The 17,958-nt window shown below is 37.9% G+C and overlaps 1 protein-coding gene across 1 annotated transcript; it reads left to right on the top strand.

Moving 5' to 3' along the window:
- Positions 1–5,408: 5,408 nt before the first annotated feature.
- vsnl1b (visinin-like 1b) lies at positions 5,409–13,637 on the top strand. The gene is made up of 4 exons (XM_028438507.1): positions 5,409–5,832; positions 11,094–11,260; positions 11,384–11,599; positions 12,874–13,637. Exons 2-4 carry the CDS (start codon positions 11,099–11,101, stop codon positions 13,069–13,071), a joined length of 576 nt encoding a protein of 191 aa, XP_028294308.1. The 5' UTR covers positions 5,409–5,832; positions 11,094–11,098; the 3' UTR covers positions 13,072–13,637.
- Positions 13,638–17,958: the final 4,321 nt, after the last annotated feature.

Below are 17,958 nucleotides of genomic sequence, written 5' to 3'. Positions count from 1 at the left end.
TGGAGTTAAACAAGTTCAGTTGTACTGGAAAGACTTTCCACAAGCTTTCGGAGCCTCTATGGGAATCTTTATGACCACTAGCTTGGAGGAACATTTGTCTGTTCAGGCACTGATGTTGGATGAAAAGTCCAGGCTCACGGTGTCACAGGTCAGGTTCAACCACAGCCAACCACAGTCACTTATCATGTTTTAAAGGGTGTCTCAATACTTTTGGCCATGTAGTGTATATTAAACTTCAAACATTTGACAATAAAAGTTTATCTGCAGCTTATTCCCTTTACTGCCAGGTAGCTTCTGTTTAGCATCACATGTAGCATAAACACATCTGGGCTGTTTTTAAACAGCAATATATGAGTTGAAGTCCAATTTAGTGTTCCATTAACATATTTATTTTATTCCTATAGTCGATAAAATGATTAATCAAACCTTAGGTCACAAGAGCTTGTGAAGCAGCCAAAAAAAAAAAAAGACCAATCAAACCTTAAAAATCTAAATGAACACAGATTATTTATGTTAAAAAAAAAAAATTCTTAGAATAATAAATAAGGTAAATTATGGCATGTTTTTACATTTTTGATGGAGAAGAAAATACATAGATTTAAAGTAATAAAGCCTTTTAAAAAAAATAAATGAGGAGAAAATGAAAAATAAAATTGCTTGTTTAGGCTTAATTCTGAAAATTAAAATCCCTCTTCAGATCAAAGGCTACAAGTTCAGCATTTTACAAAACAAAGAATAATCCTCAATTTAAAAAATAAAAATAAAAACCCTCCCAATGGGCTACTTGTTGAATATTAGAAACTTGTACCGACACTTCTCCTATTGGCTCTCAGGTCTGAAACCAGAGTTTTGTTAGCACTGCAACGACTATTACTTTATATTTGGCACAAATGTTTGACTAGCAGCACATTGAGGCTGCAGATCATATTATAGCTCCACATTATCTGGACAGAAGACATATAACAGAATTCCCTGCATGTCTTTTAGCTGCTGGGGACGATACCTAACAGTTTTTATACTCTATGGACTGAAAGTTGTGCTGAAACAATGACAGATGATGATATTGTGACTTTTCACAGAAACAATACGGTCAAAATTTCAATTTCCGTAGGGTGACGTCATATTACAGAAACACCATGAACCAACCAGAACAAAAAGAAAAAAACATCAAATGAATTACTGTCTTCTCCATCTGGTGAAAAACCTGGTAAGAATGAAATGAAAACTCTTCATAGAGCACATGTTCATTGCATTCTTCTTTGATTTCTAATCCCACAATGCACTTTGCAAAACTTTTCCGAAGTTAAAGGGTAAACATTGACATTTCTTCATGAGTAAATCATCCTGTTTTGTGGAAGAAATACCTTTAATTTTATTGATCTCCACTAAGTCTGTTGTCAGCCCCTTATTTTGATCAAAAATATTAGTTACCATCCCAAGCAGCTTAAAGAAAGGTTCGTAATGTCTAAGAGAAACACACTGACTGGTATAGTGTGACTGTGTAATCTTGTGTGTCGGAAAAATGTCTAAATCTAAATCTTTACTCTAAATTCGGTGCATTAAATCCTTTATGACTGAATGTTTTAGAAAGTCATTTTGATGCGTTTCTTTTTTTCTACATTTGTGCATTATAAAAATGTAAGCTCTCCTCGGGTCTTAACTTAAATTCTTTTTCATAACACATATCAAACCCATGACAAGAAGTTGTTCTCTTTTGGCTATCCGTACAGTTGCCGTTTCAATATACCGACATGCTATCCGTATGCGCGCCCCTATTTGGCCAGTTTAGGTCACGTGATAGGTCAGTCATTGGCCAATTTTAGTCGCGTGGCTAAGACTAAACCTTACCCTAAACCTAAAAATTGTTACGATATTGGGTTATAACCTAACCCCAACCCTAAGACGCTACGTACGTGTACTTCGGTAATCGTACCAATAGCACCGGGGGTTGTCCGTACGGCAACCGTACAAATAGACACTTTCTTTATAGTTTAGAGAAAGTTGAGAGCTGTTTTTACATTTTAGTATGCAAACCTATCATGAGACCACTATCTATGTAGCCTCTTAATGTACATCCTTACAAACTGGTCTTTTTTTATAGCAAGATGTTGTGAGAATCTTCTAATCCGAAACATAAACCAATCAATAACATAGTATTGCTTTTGTGTACCACTGCGTGTACACTATGCATCTTTTTTTTTTTTCTTTTGTTTTTTGTAATCAACTGATCTTTGTAAGTGAATGCTGCTGTAAAGTTTTCTCATGTAAGCCATGCCAAGTGAGAACAAACTGAGGGGCTTTATTTTGAAAAACACTGGGAACAAGAGTCGAGCAAAAGCTCTGCTGTAGGTGCTATACAGTAAGTTATTAACAATGTATATGTTGGCTTTTGTGTTTGTGAGATATAAAGAAAACTCATTATGTGTATGCTGTAATGTATCTGAGTAATAAAGGAAGAAATTGAGTAATCTGAGACGTGCCTTGGACTTTTACTTTCACAATGTAATCTCATTGGAGTCAGTTTCTTGATTTCATGACTGAGGATTTTGATCCACAGTGAAAGGATTTGGACTTCGTTAGATCTCACTATATGACGTGTACTGTGCTTTTCATGATAACTCAGAAGAAATGTGCACCTTATAGCACTGACTTTTCTAATGTTCAATAGAAAAACGACTTAGCCACAGCAGTGCAAATGAAAAGCTCCTGAATTGTTGCTTTTTAGGGGACAATAGGGTCAACCGCATTACCAATTCCCAGAGGAACTATTTGACTATAATAGGATTAACAGATGAGTTCCACTCAGCTGCTGGTTTCCAAAGATCTGGGACTGTGTGCAAGTCAATAGCAAAAGAAAAGCTCAGTATTCAACTACTGGAATTGCGCCTATTTTCTGATAAATATCATTAAAGGCACACCGCAGACTTTTTGACCTAAAAAGTTGACCCATATTACTTATTTTAAAATATTCCTCAGGCCAATATACAGCACTTGACAGGGCTTAACAAGGCTTTCCTCTTGAAATACCGCCCATGTAAGTTTGGAGAGACGGACCGTCTTTGGCCAGGTCATGTGACCTGGAGAATGCCTGGGGATCGTATCAGTTTACGACAGTAACATGACCACAGGCTCAGATATAATCATTGGGCTAAGGCTTTTGCTAGTATTTTGCAGCCTTTCCATCTTCTGGTCATGGCCGAGGCAAGCAAAAACTGCTTCTGAGGAGGCTAAAAAGATGATGCCGAGACCCGGCTCCCTACGCATACCCGCTTCCGCCCGGTGCAAGATACCGTCCCACGTACGCCCCAATCACGACCACTGCGTCGACCCCCGGTGAAGGGGGCCGACGACAGCGGCGAGGCCAGGGAGTAGGGGGGGAACGCCACCGATGCGGCGAGGCGGGTTGAGCACCGAGCCTCCGCCGGCGGAAAGAGGAGGGCGGCGGTGGGTGGCTGGGACATACGTCTTTAATGGAGTTTATTGCATATCATGGTTAAAAACCTCTCGTTCACTGCAGTTTACTGATTCTGAACAACTCCGAGAAGATTTGTTATGGTCGTAAGTAATATAATTGATCATTTGTGATTATTATTGATGATTAGGAATTGATTCTTAAATTCCAACTGTAACACAAAGTCCTCTTTATATGGATATTTCATTTACATTATATAGCATTAAAGATTTTGTGAGATGTTCCTCAAACGAGAAGTCAAATAATTCAGAAGCTGACAGATGTTACATGGAAGATGAATAACCAGCAAAATTTGAAAATCAAATTCATAATTGTTAATAATCGAAATATGGTTTGGAATCGATTCGAGACTTCAATAATCGGAATCAAATCAAATTAGGAAATGTGGCTGATTAACCACTTCTAATACTGATCCAATATAAAGTCTAATGTAAATACTCCCTAATGCCAGTGTTGTGCAACCAAGAGAAAAACATTTAAAGGAAATAACCTTTTTAACAAAACGCAAGTCAATGAATTTAAAAATGTTTGGAGCAAAGCGGACTTCCCAGGCTCAGACAACCAAGCACTTTTTAATACCTTACAGACTACTTTTCAAATTTATTTCACTTTTTATGTACAGGCAACAATCTGAAGAATTGCACAAAAACACAATTTTTAATAATTCCACCAAAAGTTAACCCTTTCTCTTGACAAAAATAACTTTAACAAGAGTAAACCTCCACAAAAACCAAATATCCTCTTTGTCAGATTTGGCAGTTATCTTGATCAATGATCCTGATCATAGTACCATGATTATTCACACTTTAAAGGCTTTAAAAAAACATCTACCCCCATTAACAACCATACAGTATAGGTTCAAATGTATGGGCACCCCCATTTTATTTTTGAAAGATTGTGATGAAATGAGCAATTTCAATCTGATCCAGATGAAATTTGTTGGGCTAATTGAGGAACAAACCTGGCATAACTGAGTCAAATTTCATAAAAATCAGTTTATTACAAGCCAATTTATTAATATTTTCAGATTTTGACAATGATGGAACTGATACAGAATCAGTATATTGATCCAGATCCCCTCCAAAATGTAATAAAATTATCCATGGTGTAAGGATTTTCTTTGGTTAAAATGTTGTCAAAATCCATCAAGTAATTTGGCGTAATCCTGCTAACAGACTAACAAATAAATAAACAAACGCTGGTGAAAATATATCACCTCCTTGGCAGAAGGTTTGTTGTGATGTTTTGATTGTTTTTCAAATCAACACTAAATGTAATTATTCTAGTATCATTATTTCTAATTGTTTACCACAAAGTGACTGCTATAATTAGACAAACTGGCAGGTCTGTTAGAGATGTTGGAGTCTGATTTTTTTCTGGTTGGCAGGTTATTAAATACTTATTATATGCAATAAAATGCAAATTAATTATTTAAAAAAAAATACACAATGTGTTTCTGTGATTTTTTTCCCCTTTATTCTATCTCTCACAGCTGAAGTGAACTCGTAATGTAAATTACAGACCTCTCCAGTCTGTGGAAGTGGGAAAGCTTGCTAAATTGGCAGTGTAAATATTATTTCCCTCAGTGTAACAGCTCAGGTATGGAATTTATTCACATAATTAGATGGAAACACTATTTAGGGACGATATATTCTTTCATACACATACGGCATGTCTCTGAGAATTCAGCATGTTATCATAGGATTCTATAATGTGAGGGACCTCATGACCTAAAGGGATACATCTGCACCCAGGCAGGAGATGGGATGTGATGTGGAAACTCTGGGAGTAACAGGAGAGTGTTTGGAGCCATGGAGACAGATAGTGTGTGGTCCACTCAGGATTTTAAAGGATGTGATATGGATCTGACGTGTTATGATCAATGATCTGTGTTGATTGTTTTTTTATTGATTACATGTGACTTGTTTGACGTGTCTGCTTTTATGAACACTGAGATTATTTTGTGGTTACGGAATCTCAGACGCACCATCACCCATCCATGCACACCATGAAGGATCCGGTTCTAACGGAACCCAAAGCAGCAGCAGCAGCAGCAGCAGCAGAGACAGAGCCATCAGTGAACTTATAATGGTCGGGGCTGTGATGCGCACGGGTGACGCCGCGCTTCTGTAGAGACGCACATCCACAGACTGGCGTGGGATCGTTCCCTGCTGCTCCTCAGCTGGAATAACGTCGGGGGGAAAAACCCAGAATATTCATTATCGGGTTTTTCTTTTTAATTTCTAAAGAGGTCACAGCAGTGTTGAGATTAATCCCTTTTCCGCTGGAAGAGGGTGTTTCTATAGGATCCAGGGCTGATCTTTTCCGACTGAGAACCACCAGATATAGACTGAAAACAGGTAAGAATAGCAGGGATATCCTGCACATATGTGTCATATGTGAGATGTTTATTGGAAGGATTGAAAGCAGGCATGATTTCTGCGAATATGCTGCGCATGTTTCATGCGCATCTAAATGAACATTATGGAATCATTTGAAGCTTTAAATTCCTTATAATAAAGCCTATACCCTATAGGATACACGCAGAAGGGGGTGAAGAAGGGAATGAAGCAATGATGGGATCATTTGACAAATGTCATTCAAGATTTACGCAATCCATCCAGGCGCTGTGTGTGGCGCCCTGTATGCTTGTTTGGGTTTTAAAAATAGATCTGTGTGCTCGGTGCAATTTGGACATGTTTGCGCACAGGGGGATGTGGTTAGGATCAGGATGGAGAGGAGAGAATGTGAAAACACTGTCACTGCGTCGTTTCCATCGGAATGCAGCATGAGCGTCTCCCTCTCTTATTATCATCAACTGATGTCGTTGCCCCAAAGCGTGAGATAAAACACCATCTGTTGGCCTCTGTTTGGGCACAATGAGGTGTTCACGCGCGTGGCCTGCATGTGCGATATTTCTAGAAGAAGAAGAAGAAGAAGAAGAAGAAGAGAGGAAAAGACGCAGTTGGCAGATGCCGTTTGGCGCGCATGTGAAACAGTTTGATCTTATTCCTGCAAAATGTTTGTCCTCAAGGTCATCCACATGTGTACCTCATGATCGGTTCCTGTGAGGATCGATATCAGTGTGTGTGTGTGTGTGTGTGTGTCACGCAGAGGGCGAGCACGAGGAGCGCAGATTTGGGGCTGCGGCGCACATTTAGTGCTGTTTGTTATGAGGTGTGGACTGGAGGGCCTGTACATGCAATGCAGTGCTTTCAGGAGGCTGCAGAGATGTGGATCCAGGCTGATGGACGTCCCATAATGGGCCCTCGTGTTCAGACATGATTCTGCCTCATCATTTGTGGGCTTATGTAATGGAAATTGACGCATTCTCACACACCTTATGTCATTTGCCACATCATGGATCAATAATTGATGAGACTAGAGCTCAAGATGTCATGTTGGCTTTGATGACATAAACTCATTTGGACAGTATTTGGTTTGCAGATAGCTGATTCTTCTTCTTCTTCTTCTTCTTCTTCTTCTTTTTCTTCTTCTTCTTTGTTTATTTGACAGGGACAATGTACATTCATCAATATTACAGTAAATGTACCAGAGTTAGCCTAATACAAATATGGGCAAGTTTTATCGCAGCAGGGCCACGTTATCAACATTCATGTCATCATTTAGAATTATGAGCAATCTGATTATTAATACAAGAAAAACCAAGAGGGTAAGTTATACGAAGCGAGATGACCTCTTATCGCGCTAACTTCCAAGATTTAATCTGTGTGTGCTGGACTATGAAGCTCGCTAACATCTTACGGAGCTAAATCACCATGGAAACTTATGCTGAACGGCAAGCCTGCTCGGGAGCTGCAGGTTTTGCTGTCTCTAGGATTTTAGCGTGATAAAGTCCTGTCTCCTGACCAATCAGTTCTCTTAGAAAGAGAGCTGTCCAATAAAAGGTGATGTGTGAACACGTCACTGTGTGGATCTGATCTGACAGCTGACAGATGAGATCCACACAGCATCGATGACACAATCCTTTCATTTACCAATAACATGCTTTAGGAAAGATATAGATTTATATCTGATGGACTGATATATATAGTCAGCTGATGAAACCTTTGTCTCGATCGTATGCTCAGATGGGTGAAGTCATATATTAATTCAATGAATTAATGAATATATGACTTCACTTGTCCACACATAAGGATCGAGACACAGGCTTCATCAGCTGACTGTAAATATCCCACCCAATGGATTCATATGATGATTAATATCACGCTTTTGAATTATAAGTGTTGTTTCATTCCTGCCTTTAATATAGCAACAGTGTTGTTTTTGGTCTGAATTATGTAATTATTTATAATTTTAGACTTAAGCAGCACCTAACCGGTCGGGACCAAGTTATGAAGTGGATTAGATCTGAGGGAGTATAAAACTCCGCCTCCTGGTGTGCAGCACTACTGTTGCGTTTCGGTGTAATCTAAATTCATGAAATTTATTTAAGATGATAAACTGTTCCTCCTGTGAAGACGCTCACTCTGCCAGGTTCTCCATTGTAGTGATTGGTCAGATGCTGCAATCTTATGTGAACGTGCACGTACCGAGGCTGTGTTGTGATCGACTGTCATTGGACAGCTTCTCTCTGACAGGGAATGTTTGGTTAGTTGAATCCTGCTAACAGGGATTAATCCAGGTTATATTTATCTAGATTTGTAGCGTAGGGCCTTCTAGTTTGTTTTCTGTTGTTGTTTTGTGTGTATTGGGAGTCAATTTGTGTATCTTTTTTTTTTGTATATTTTTTGTCAACCTGTGTATCTTTGTTTTTTTCTCATTGTGTCTGGATTTGGAGTCAATTTGTGTTTTTGCATGATTTTGTGTTGTAGGAGTCATTTTTTATGTCATTTTGTATACTTTTTTATTTCTTCTACTTTTGTAGTCGTCTTTTGTGCGTTTGGCTTAAATTTTGTGTATTTTTCAAATCATTTTGTGCGTTTACTTATGGGGCCGCACAAAAATTAGACCAAGGGTCGCAAGTGGTCCGCGGGCCACCAGTTACCTATATCCCTGGCCTAATGGCTATTTTTCATCTGCTGTCCTTGGACAGCTGTTAAAATTTTCTCTTAAAACAACATATATCAACATTAGTACAATACACAATGTCACATTCTAAAACAGCATGAGAACATTCATATAAAACTTTACATTCACTTTCTTAAACGTGTGAATCTGTTTCATTAAATTCTTCACTACATATTTTAAATATGAATAGAAAATAAAATGCAAGGGAACTTCTTACTATCAGGGCTAAGGATTGCACATCTGATTACTCAAAAGTAATTTTCTTGGCTGGGTTTTAACTGAATTATATGTGGGAGTGTCCCTAATATTTATTGATAATACATTACAGTAATGGACAGCTTGAAATGCAAATTGCACTCTTTCTCTTTGGGATTGTGCAGTCTCCACTAACGGGACATCTTGTGTTATGCTGAGTGGCATTTATAATATTTACAAATTGAATAAGTGGATTCGAGGACAGACCATGGGTGATTTTGAAAAAAGACACATATTTACAGACTTTAACATGTTCTTTAATCATAATATATCACACTCATGCATGGGCTGTATTCACCCACTGATCCAGATAGCAGTGGACCTACAGGGAGCTTTTGCATGCTCAGGTCTGTGGATTCTGCTGCGGCAGCGTCTGCCTTACAATCAACCACCACTGGCTTTGTTGTCACTGTTGATCAATGGGACACTGAGTGCAGTGGAAACTTGATAGCAGTCATCAAACGTTCAATCACCTCGATCTGCTTTGACAGTGACGAACCAGGTCAGTTCTATCCTGGGTACATACACGCTGAAGGAGCGTACAGAAATAGAACACAAGCACTAGGGAAATATTTTGCTGCCATCAAGAGAGAAAAAAGTCTTTGTAATCTTCTCAGACATGGCAATATGAGAGAGATTCATGTACTGATGTTGCCCAAGAATAGAGACATAGGCTGCGTTCACACTGCAGGCAAAAGTGTTCCAGATCAGTGACCAGGTCAGATTTTTTTAGACGCAGTGTGAACACTCAAATCTTTTTTTCAAATCAGATTTACACCATTCATATGTGGTCCTGAATCAGATACAGATCTGATTTTTTTAATCCGACCTCAATTTGAACGGTCAAAGTGGATTTGATACGCGTTTGATATGTTGTCATTACGTCATCATTCTGCCTAGCCGGAACCTTTCAAAAATGGATGATAGCAATGATGGAGCGAGTCAATGGAGGGACAGTGAGGTCTTGGAACTCATAAGTATTTGGGGTGACATTTCCAAGCAAAACTTGAAGATTAACCATAACTCACATGTGTCAAACTCGTGACCTGGGGGCCAAATTCGGCCCTTTGCAGCATCCAATTCAGACCGCAGGAGGAAGTAAAAATGACAGAGAAAACATTGTAAAATGAAACTCAACAATCATTGCAGGTGCTCACAGTTTTCCCAGTGCTTATATCACACAATTGCAGTCATTGTTAATGTCAACTGTTGAAAAAAGAACTCAAAATTCTTACAAAAGCTTCAATTTTCCACAAATGATTACATAATATATCCATTTATGAAATAGAAATTGGTCATAAAATCGAGCAAATTTAAAGTGAAGATCCTGTTTGGACTGATATCACTATTGTCGGTTTCTTACATACAGTATTTTGCGTTTTCTGTATACCTAGATGCGCAAAATAATGTTGAAATGACTCATTTTCCCACATTAAATCTGTGGCCCACTCGAGATCAAACTGCTCCGTATTTGGCAACTGAACTAAAATGAGTTTTTACACCCCTGCAGTAACTGGTCCGTGTTTAAAAGCGTATCAGCACCGCAAAAAACAAACAAACCATTTTTGTCTCTCTTTTTCTTTATCCTTGTCCCCCTCTGCACAAAAAGTTATGACAAACGTGAAAATGCTAACTTCTTTCATGTTTACGTCTGTGCAACAGCGAGCGGCATCTGACGTAATTTTTACTGTTCTTTTGCGTATGTGGAGCTGCAAACAGTTCACACTGGAATCTGATACAGGTCAGATTTGAAATGGTGATGTGAACTGCCCAACAAAAAAATTGGATCTAACAAAAAAAAAATGTGAATTGAGCATTAAAGCTGATATCTGGAGTTTCTGAGAAACGTCTTGATGTCCAGCCCTAAACAGCCCCAGTTCCTCCCCCTGCCTCTGCAATCTACCAGAAGCCACACCTCTACTTTTCTGCATGCATATCGCGAAACATAACAAGGTTGCATTGGGTCACATTGATATAGGTCTATGGGTCAGATAAGAGCTAAAATCATATTTGCTCTTGTGATGCACGGCCTTGTTTCCATGCACAGTTCCACATTCACTTTGATTGACAGTCTCAAAAACAGGAAGTTGAAGCCTAGTTGGCTGGGCGCACTCAGCGATTGTTTCCATTTGTATAGGGGTCTAGGACGAAGGAGGGACTTATATACATTAATGCATGTGAAAGACCATTGGCAGTAGACCATAGTAAAAGACTAGTTAGGTATTTTTTCGCATTTTAAAAGAATCATACATAGACATAAATTTCTCAGAAACTCCAGATATCAGCTTCAAGGCTTGCAGAGTGAATGTAGCTTAAATTTGCTTTTGCACCGCAGGAACCATGGGAAAGCAAAACAGCAAGCTGACCCCCGAGGTGATGGAGGATCTGGTGAAGAACACAGAGTTTAATGAACACGAGCTGAAGCAGTGGTACAAAGGTTTCCTGAAGGACTGTCCCACTGGACGTCTGAACCTCGAGGAGTTCCAGCAGCTGTATGTCAAGGTTTGTGTCAACCACAGGCCTGCAGAGCTCTTCACCTGACTATTCATTAAAGTTTCAAACCCACATGTTTGGTACTAAAGGTGTCAGTGCAAAGCTCTAGAGTCACCCAATCTCTCTTTGCAGTTCTTTCCTTATGGTGATGCATCAAAGTTTGCACAACATGCCTTCAGGACCTTTGACAAAAATGGAGACGGCACCATTGACTTCCGAGAGTTCATCTGCGCCCTGTCCATCACGTCCCGTGGCAGCTTTGAGCAGAAACTCAACTGGGCTTTCAACATGTATGACTTGGATGGCGATGGCAAAATCACCAGAGTGGAGATGCTGGAAATAATCGAGGTGAGCAAAGTAACAAGTCATTACAAGATCATTACTTCACCCAAATCTTCTATCCCATTATTATTAACACATTTCTAAAATATTCTTGCAAATAAAATGTTAATAAGACAGGGTAGTTTTCATCTTTAACCCGAGGCCAGTTCTTCTTTTAGCAACATTGATTAAAAAAAACAAAAAACAACAAATCGCAGAAAAAAAAAATGAAGCTAATACACATACTTAAAAAACCCTACAAATCCACCAAACAAAAACATTTAATTTTAGTTTTAGGTAAATGTTTAACACAGTAATCCCTTTACTGTTCTTATCCAAAGTATTTTTTAAAGCTGTTCGGGACGATCCCTATAATGGTTTTTAAACTGTACCTATTTTTCATTCAAAAGTGGTTCTCTTGCTTGCACTACTGATGCCAGTGTTCCTCCAAAAATACCGTAAAAGTGACATTTCTGGTGTTTTCAAGGTTTGAAAGTTGTGCCAAAACAATTGTGGATGTTAACATTGTGACTTTCCACGAAAACACCCAAATACAGCCAAAATGTAATGTCTCGTGGAGTGACGTCAAAATACAGGGAACACTTTCAACAATCCGGAACAAAAATGGCAACACGTTAATCACCGTCTTCCTTGTCTGGCGAAGAAACATAGGAAATAAGGGTACGAATGAAGTAAAAACACTTTGCCTTTTCCTTAGTTACTTTTGGTCCAGAACACTAATTATATCATACTGATAGTGTTCGAATAACATCGGTCTAAATTTTGTTTCACATACTTGTGCTGTTTCAGGAGCAGAAAGCTGTTTTCTGTTCCCAATAAGTTCTATTTAACTGTAATGATCATCTTTTTTTCCTCAAATAATTGCAAACAGGGAGAAAACAAAGCAAATATGCAATGAAATTAAATATGCATGTAACTTGAGTTTTTTTAAATTGTAACTAGTAATATATTACCACTTTTCACTTTTGTAAAGAAGAAAAAGGAATATATTACTGTAATATATTACAAAAATAACTAGTTACTCCCAACACTGACCAAAAGCCATTTAAATTGGAAAAAGTTGCTTCTCGTGTCCAATATTTTTTTGCAATTAATTTTGATTAATCAAGGTTAATTAATTACAAAGTCTCTAATAAATGAGATATTTGCTTTGATCGAGTCCCACTACTTTAAATATTATTCCATTCCATTTTACACTGAGATGTTAACATCACCAGTTATTTCCATTGTCGTGACATTGAAAGTTGCTTCAAAAGTCTTAATTTCTCCCGACCCCACAGGCGATCTACAAAATGGTCGGCACAGTGATCATGATGAAGATGAACGAGGACGGGTTGACACCGGAGCAGAGGGTGGACAAGATCTTCAGCAAAATGGATAAGAACAACGACGACCAGATCTCGTTGGAGGAGTTCAAGGAGGCGGCTAAGAGCGACCCGTCCATCGTGCTCCTGTTGCAGTGTGACATGCAGAAGTGAGCCTCAGTTTGAAGCTTGCGCCTCTCCCACCACTCCCACCCCGCGTGTACCCACACTCTGGACAGCAGCCCACGTTTCAATGTCTCATTAGGCTCTCTGCCATTTCCACAGGAAAAAAAAAATACTACAATTGCTTGGGACTATTTTTCAATGGACTCGCTTCTTGTGGTTGTATGCATGAGAATGTCAAATGCTGAATAATTCTGAATATAGCTATGAAACATCATACATTTCTATCTTGAAACATGCAAAATGTGATTCGTGCACAGTAACCCTATACCCTCCCATTCAAACCCTAGCTTGTATATCAGTGGAGCACTGCGGTGAATTGCGTTCAGAAGTGTTTAGGACCCCCTCCCCCCCCCAGTGTTCACTGCTGCAACTGCTGTACGCTTTACATGATAGTAACGAAACAACGATTCCTATGATAATTGTAACTGTCTCTACTAATCAGGCTTGTTGAGCTCTTTGCTTTGGAGTGAGAGAGCCGCCCCCGTCTGTTCCTGGTGTTTTCACACGACGGAACCAAGAAGAGTAGGTTCTTTGCATGCATATGTTACGTGTCGCAAAAATATAATCTCTTACCTTTTTGCATCTTTAGGTGGTTATGAAAAAGAAACCCTCATACTAAATTCATTTAGTAATGCTGCATGGGATGTACAGTATGTGACTCATTAGCCCATCAGATAACCTTCAGTCACGTGGGAGCATGTTTCCCTCCATCTAATACACTTTCATGTGTAACATGATATATCGGAGGTTGCCCCTTCTTTTATGCTTCTGGGATGAGCAGATACCATAAACCGGTACATACAGACCTGCACTCTTTGTTATGATGCTACTGTACTGCAATATTCACAGTTAATGACCCGAAATGATTGCTCTCATCAAGCCATTCCTTTAAATTCACAGCATTCGACTTAACTTTAAAATATATTCAGTACATATCAACTTGTTTACAGAAATGAAGAGCACTGCAAACTGAGTTCTGAGTCTTATTGACGTTTTGGCTGATGGAAGCTTTACTCTGAAGGCCGGGGACCTTTGGAGAGGGGCCTCATATATGTTTACTGGAAATACTGCATTCCTTCCTACAAAAAGCTTTTAGTAGGATTAATTTAAGTAAAAGCTCCTATCTTCTAATCTATCCCGCAATCATTGAAGTTACAGGGCACTTTGAGGGTTTGGATCGGGGTGGACAGGGACAAAAACTCAGCCCTGGCATTTTCCTTTGAGACCAGTCTACTACATCATCAGTTCCCCCAGAAAACCTTAAAAGGGGAAACCTTTTAACCTATTTCCTTTGTCCCATTTTTGCCCAACACTTTTTTCAGAATTTAGCTTTTTTTTTTTTTTTTACAGTAAATGTCCTTTTTTTTCCTATTTTTTGTCAATTTTTTCAAGTTCTAATTGACACTTTTATCCAATTTTTGTCCTTTCTTTAATTTATTTTGGCCATTTTTCATTCAAATAAGCTAACTTTTGCCCAACAAATACCACTTCTTTCTTTTTTACCCTACATTTAGCCTCTTTTTGTTCCACATTTTTGCCCTTTTTCACTATTGACTGCCACATTTTGCCCATTTAACCTGGTTCCTCTTTATTTGCCCATTGACTGCTTTTGGCCATTTTAGTCACTTAACACTCTTTTCTTGCCACCTTTTTGCCACTTTTGGACCATTTTTGGCCTCCTGTTACCATGTCTGCCTCCAATCGCTCATAAAAACGTAGCTGACTGGACCGGCCCACTTCGGGTCGACGGCCTATCAGGATGATGTCCGGTATACCAGATGGCCAGTTCACCCCTGGTTTGGAGTTTTGAGTGGTTGGTATTTGTTGAGCTGATTGCAGGAATTCTCTTTCAACAGCTTCGCATCCACAATTCTTGGCTATGCAAGCATGGACCGAGGGTCTGCTTGTGGTCCACTTACTGTATATAGTGGAAGCTGCAGAAGCTTTTCATCATTCTGTCTGTAACATCACTGAAACCAACCGTCACATTATCAATGTTAATATTATTTATGAACTTCAATCACCATGTCAGATTCTCCGTCAAGTACATGTTTATATCAAATATGAAGAATCACATTACTAGTGACTGTATTCTTTTATACTTGTGGCATGTGTTGCACCCAAAACTTGATTCTGTAGTGATTAAATCAAATAAACCATCAACAGGCTTTTTGAAAAGATCTGGGGCTGGTGTGGTGGAGATGGTGCTAAAAAAAAAAAGACTGTGTTCATGGTCTGTCACTGTGTACGAATGGAGAGCTTAAGGTGTATGGAAGGACTGCCCTGTGTGTACGAAACCTGTGATTCACATAAAAGTGATTTCTATTCAATTTCACGGCAAGCATGGTTTTCATTTTCTAATGAGAGGAAGTCAATATAAAGACGTAACATTGTTTCTACAGTAAAAATCAAACGTGTGAAGCAAATCTGACAGTTACATTAAAGTAAAACTATTCCAATCACTGAGCACAAAATAAACACGATAGCACACGCTACTTTGTTGTCAATGTGGACATTGAATAGGTTTAAAACTCACGCAGCTGACATAATAATTCTGGTATTATAGTAACAAAAGTGATTTTAAAAATGCATTTTATCCCATTTGAGATATACATGTGATATAGTGGTTCACTGATTGCTGATCATTAAGATTACAAAAAAGCAGCAAAAATTGTGTGAAATGACTTAAATTGGTAGATTTCTGTGTGTAAGTGGAGTTTAATTCATCAGAATTAGTCTTCTTGGTTAAATACTTTAAGGGTAAATACTTTATGGAATCTAATGGTGGACTATGAGATAAATACCAAAGCATTTACTGGTGTCTTGTCCAAAAGATTCATTTTTCTTACTGTTATTGTTGTGCTCTTCTTTGCTATCAAACCCCTATATTTAAGCAGAGAGAGGTCACTTATTTAAAGGAGAAAAAAATAAAATTGTTGTTTTTCAATGTAAACATTTAACCACATATGAAAACTAGACTATTTGTCTGAAGATATTAGCTACAATATAAAAAACAAACCACACACACACAAACTACATTCCTAGACTATTTTTGTCATTGTGTGATCTTCCATCCTTACCCTTCTGGATGTGTCTCTCTTGTGAGAATTAGGTTAGATGGAAGTGACTGGCGTAGCCTAATTCTCTCTCTCTCTCTCTCTCTCTCTCGCTCGCCCTCTTTTATCTGTGTGCAAAATGAGGACAGAATATGATTTCAAGACGTCCATAAGTCAGCTCTGTTTAAGATGTACACACATTCCATGGCTGAGTACATCCCATTGGATGAAACCTCTGAACCACAAACTTAATATAAAGGTGAAACAACAGGAAAATGATTTGAAGCTATAATGACATCAGATATCATTTTCAGTTTGAGAGAAATCTTAAACAGAATATACACACTTAACGTCTGCTACATTAGCTACACCTTTTCAACTTTCTGGTAAAGGAAATCAAATAATAAAAACGACGTCACCAATTTATCCATATTATTTTTGACACATAGTATAAGGGCTCAATGTTTTTAAGACTTTTTCGGACTCTTGGTGATTTTAAGGCTCTGAGTATAAAATCATTATAATCATTAGTACAGTGGCGTAGGAAGTATGTATAGTGGGAGCTTAAGTAAAGTTGTTAATTATGGTCAAATGAGTATGTGTTTGATGGTTGGATGTACAAAGAGGTGTACATACTCTGTACTCTGTAGTGTTATAAAGGGGTTTATTTGTGGGTGCAAAGTAAAATAGCTTGTGTGATTTCCCTGGTTTAATTCAATGGGACGTGCGCATGATAAATGTCTAAGTTGTTTTTTCTACTAATTTTCATATATATATTTTTTTTTTTTTCTGTAATGTATGTTTTTTGGAGTCATTATGTGTATTTTTGTGTCTTTCTGTTGTCTTTTTGTGTATTTTTTGTATAGTTATTGTTTTTTGTTGCCATTGTAGTGTGATTCTGGAGTCATTTTGTGTATTTTTTTTTATCTTTTTTGGTGTAGTTTTGTGCATTTCTGTTGTCATATTGTGTATTTTTTTGTATAAATATGTAGTTTTGTGTATTTTGAGTCATTTTCATATTTTTGTTGTCGTTTGGTGTATTTTTCTCTATTATATGTTTTTTTGGAGTTATTTTGTGTGTTTTTGGAACCTTTTTGTATATTTTTGGAACCTTTTTGTATATTTTTGTGCATTTTTGTTGTTGTTTTGTGTAGTTTTTGTATAAATATTATTAATTTTTTCGTTTTATTTTACTCAGTTAGTATATTTTTATTATAAATACATTATGTGTACGCAACCAGACCTTTCTTGCTTTTCTAGGGAGATGTCAGTGGTCATTTTGCATATCTTTTATGTCCTTTGACATATTGTTCTGTCATTATTTCTTTTTGTTGTCATTTTGCATATTTTTCTCTTATTGTGTGTGTGTGTGTTGTCTCTTTTTTGTGGTGTGTTTTTTGAGGAAATTTGCATGTTTTTTTTCTCATTTTGGTTGTGATTTTCGAGTCAGTTTGTGCGTTTTTATTGCCATATTTTGTTGTCGTTTTGTATATTTTTCTGTCATTTTGTATATTTTTCTGTCATTTTGTATTTTTGTTGTCATATGTCTATATGTTTTAGGAATCATTTTACATTTAGCTGTAGTTTTATAGTTTAGAGTCACTTTTTACATTTAGTTTTGGGGCTGCACAGAATTACACTAAGGACCACATGTGGCCCCCGGGCCGCCAGTTTCCCATGTCTAGTAAAGAGCAATCACCTACTGTATATCTTCATTTTATACACCTTGTATCACATCACCAGTCAATATACAGTGAATCATTAAAAGTAATTGCATTTTAAACAGAAGGAAGAAACCGAGACACTTAACCATCAAGAC

This window comes from Gouania willdenowi, chromosome 22 (assembly GCF_900634775.1).
Source record: "Gouania willdenowi chromosome 22, fGouWil2.1, whole genome shotgun sequence".
Lineage (NCBI taxonomy): Eukaryota > Metazoa > Chordata > Actinopteri > Blenniiformes > Gobiesocidae > Gouania > Gouania willdenowi.
Note: the sequence above shows the minus strand (reverse complement) of the source record. Positions and strands in the feature narration are given on the sequence as shown.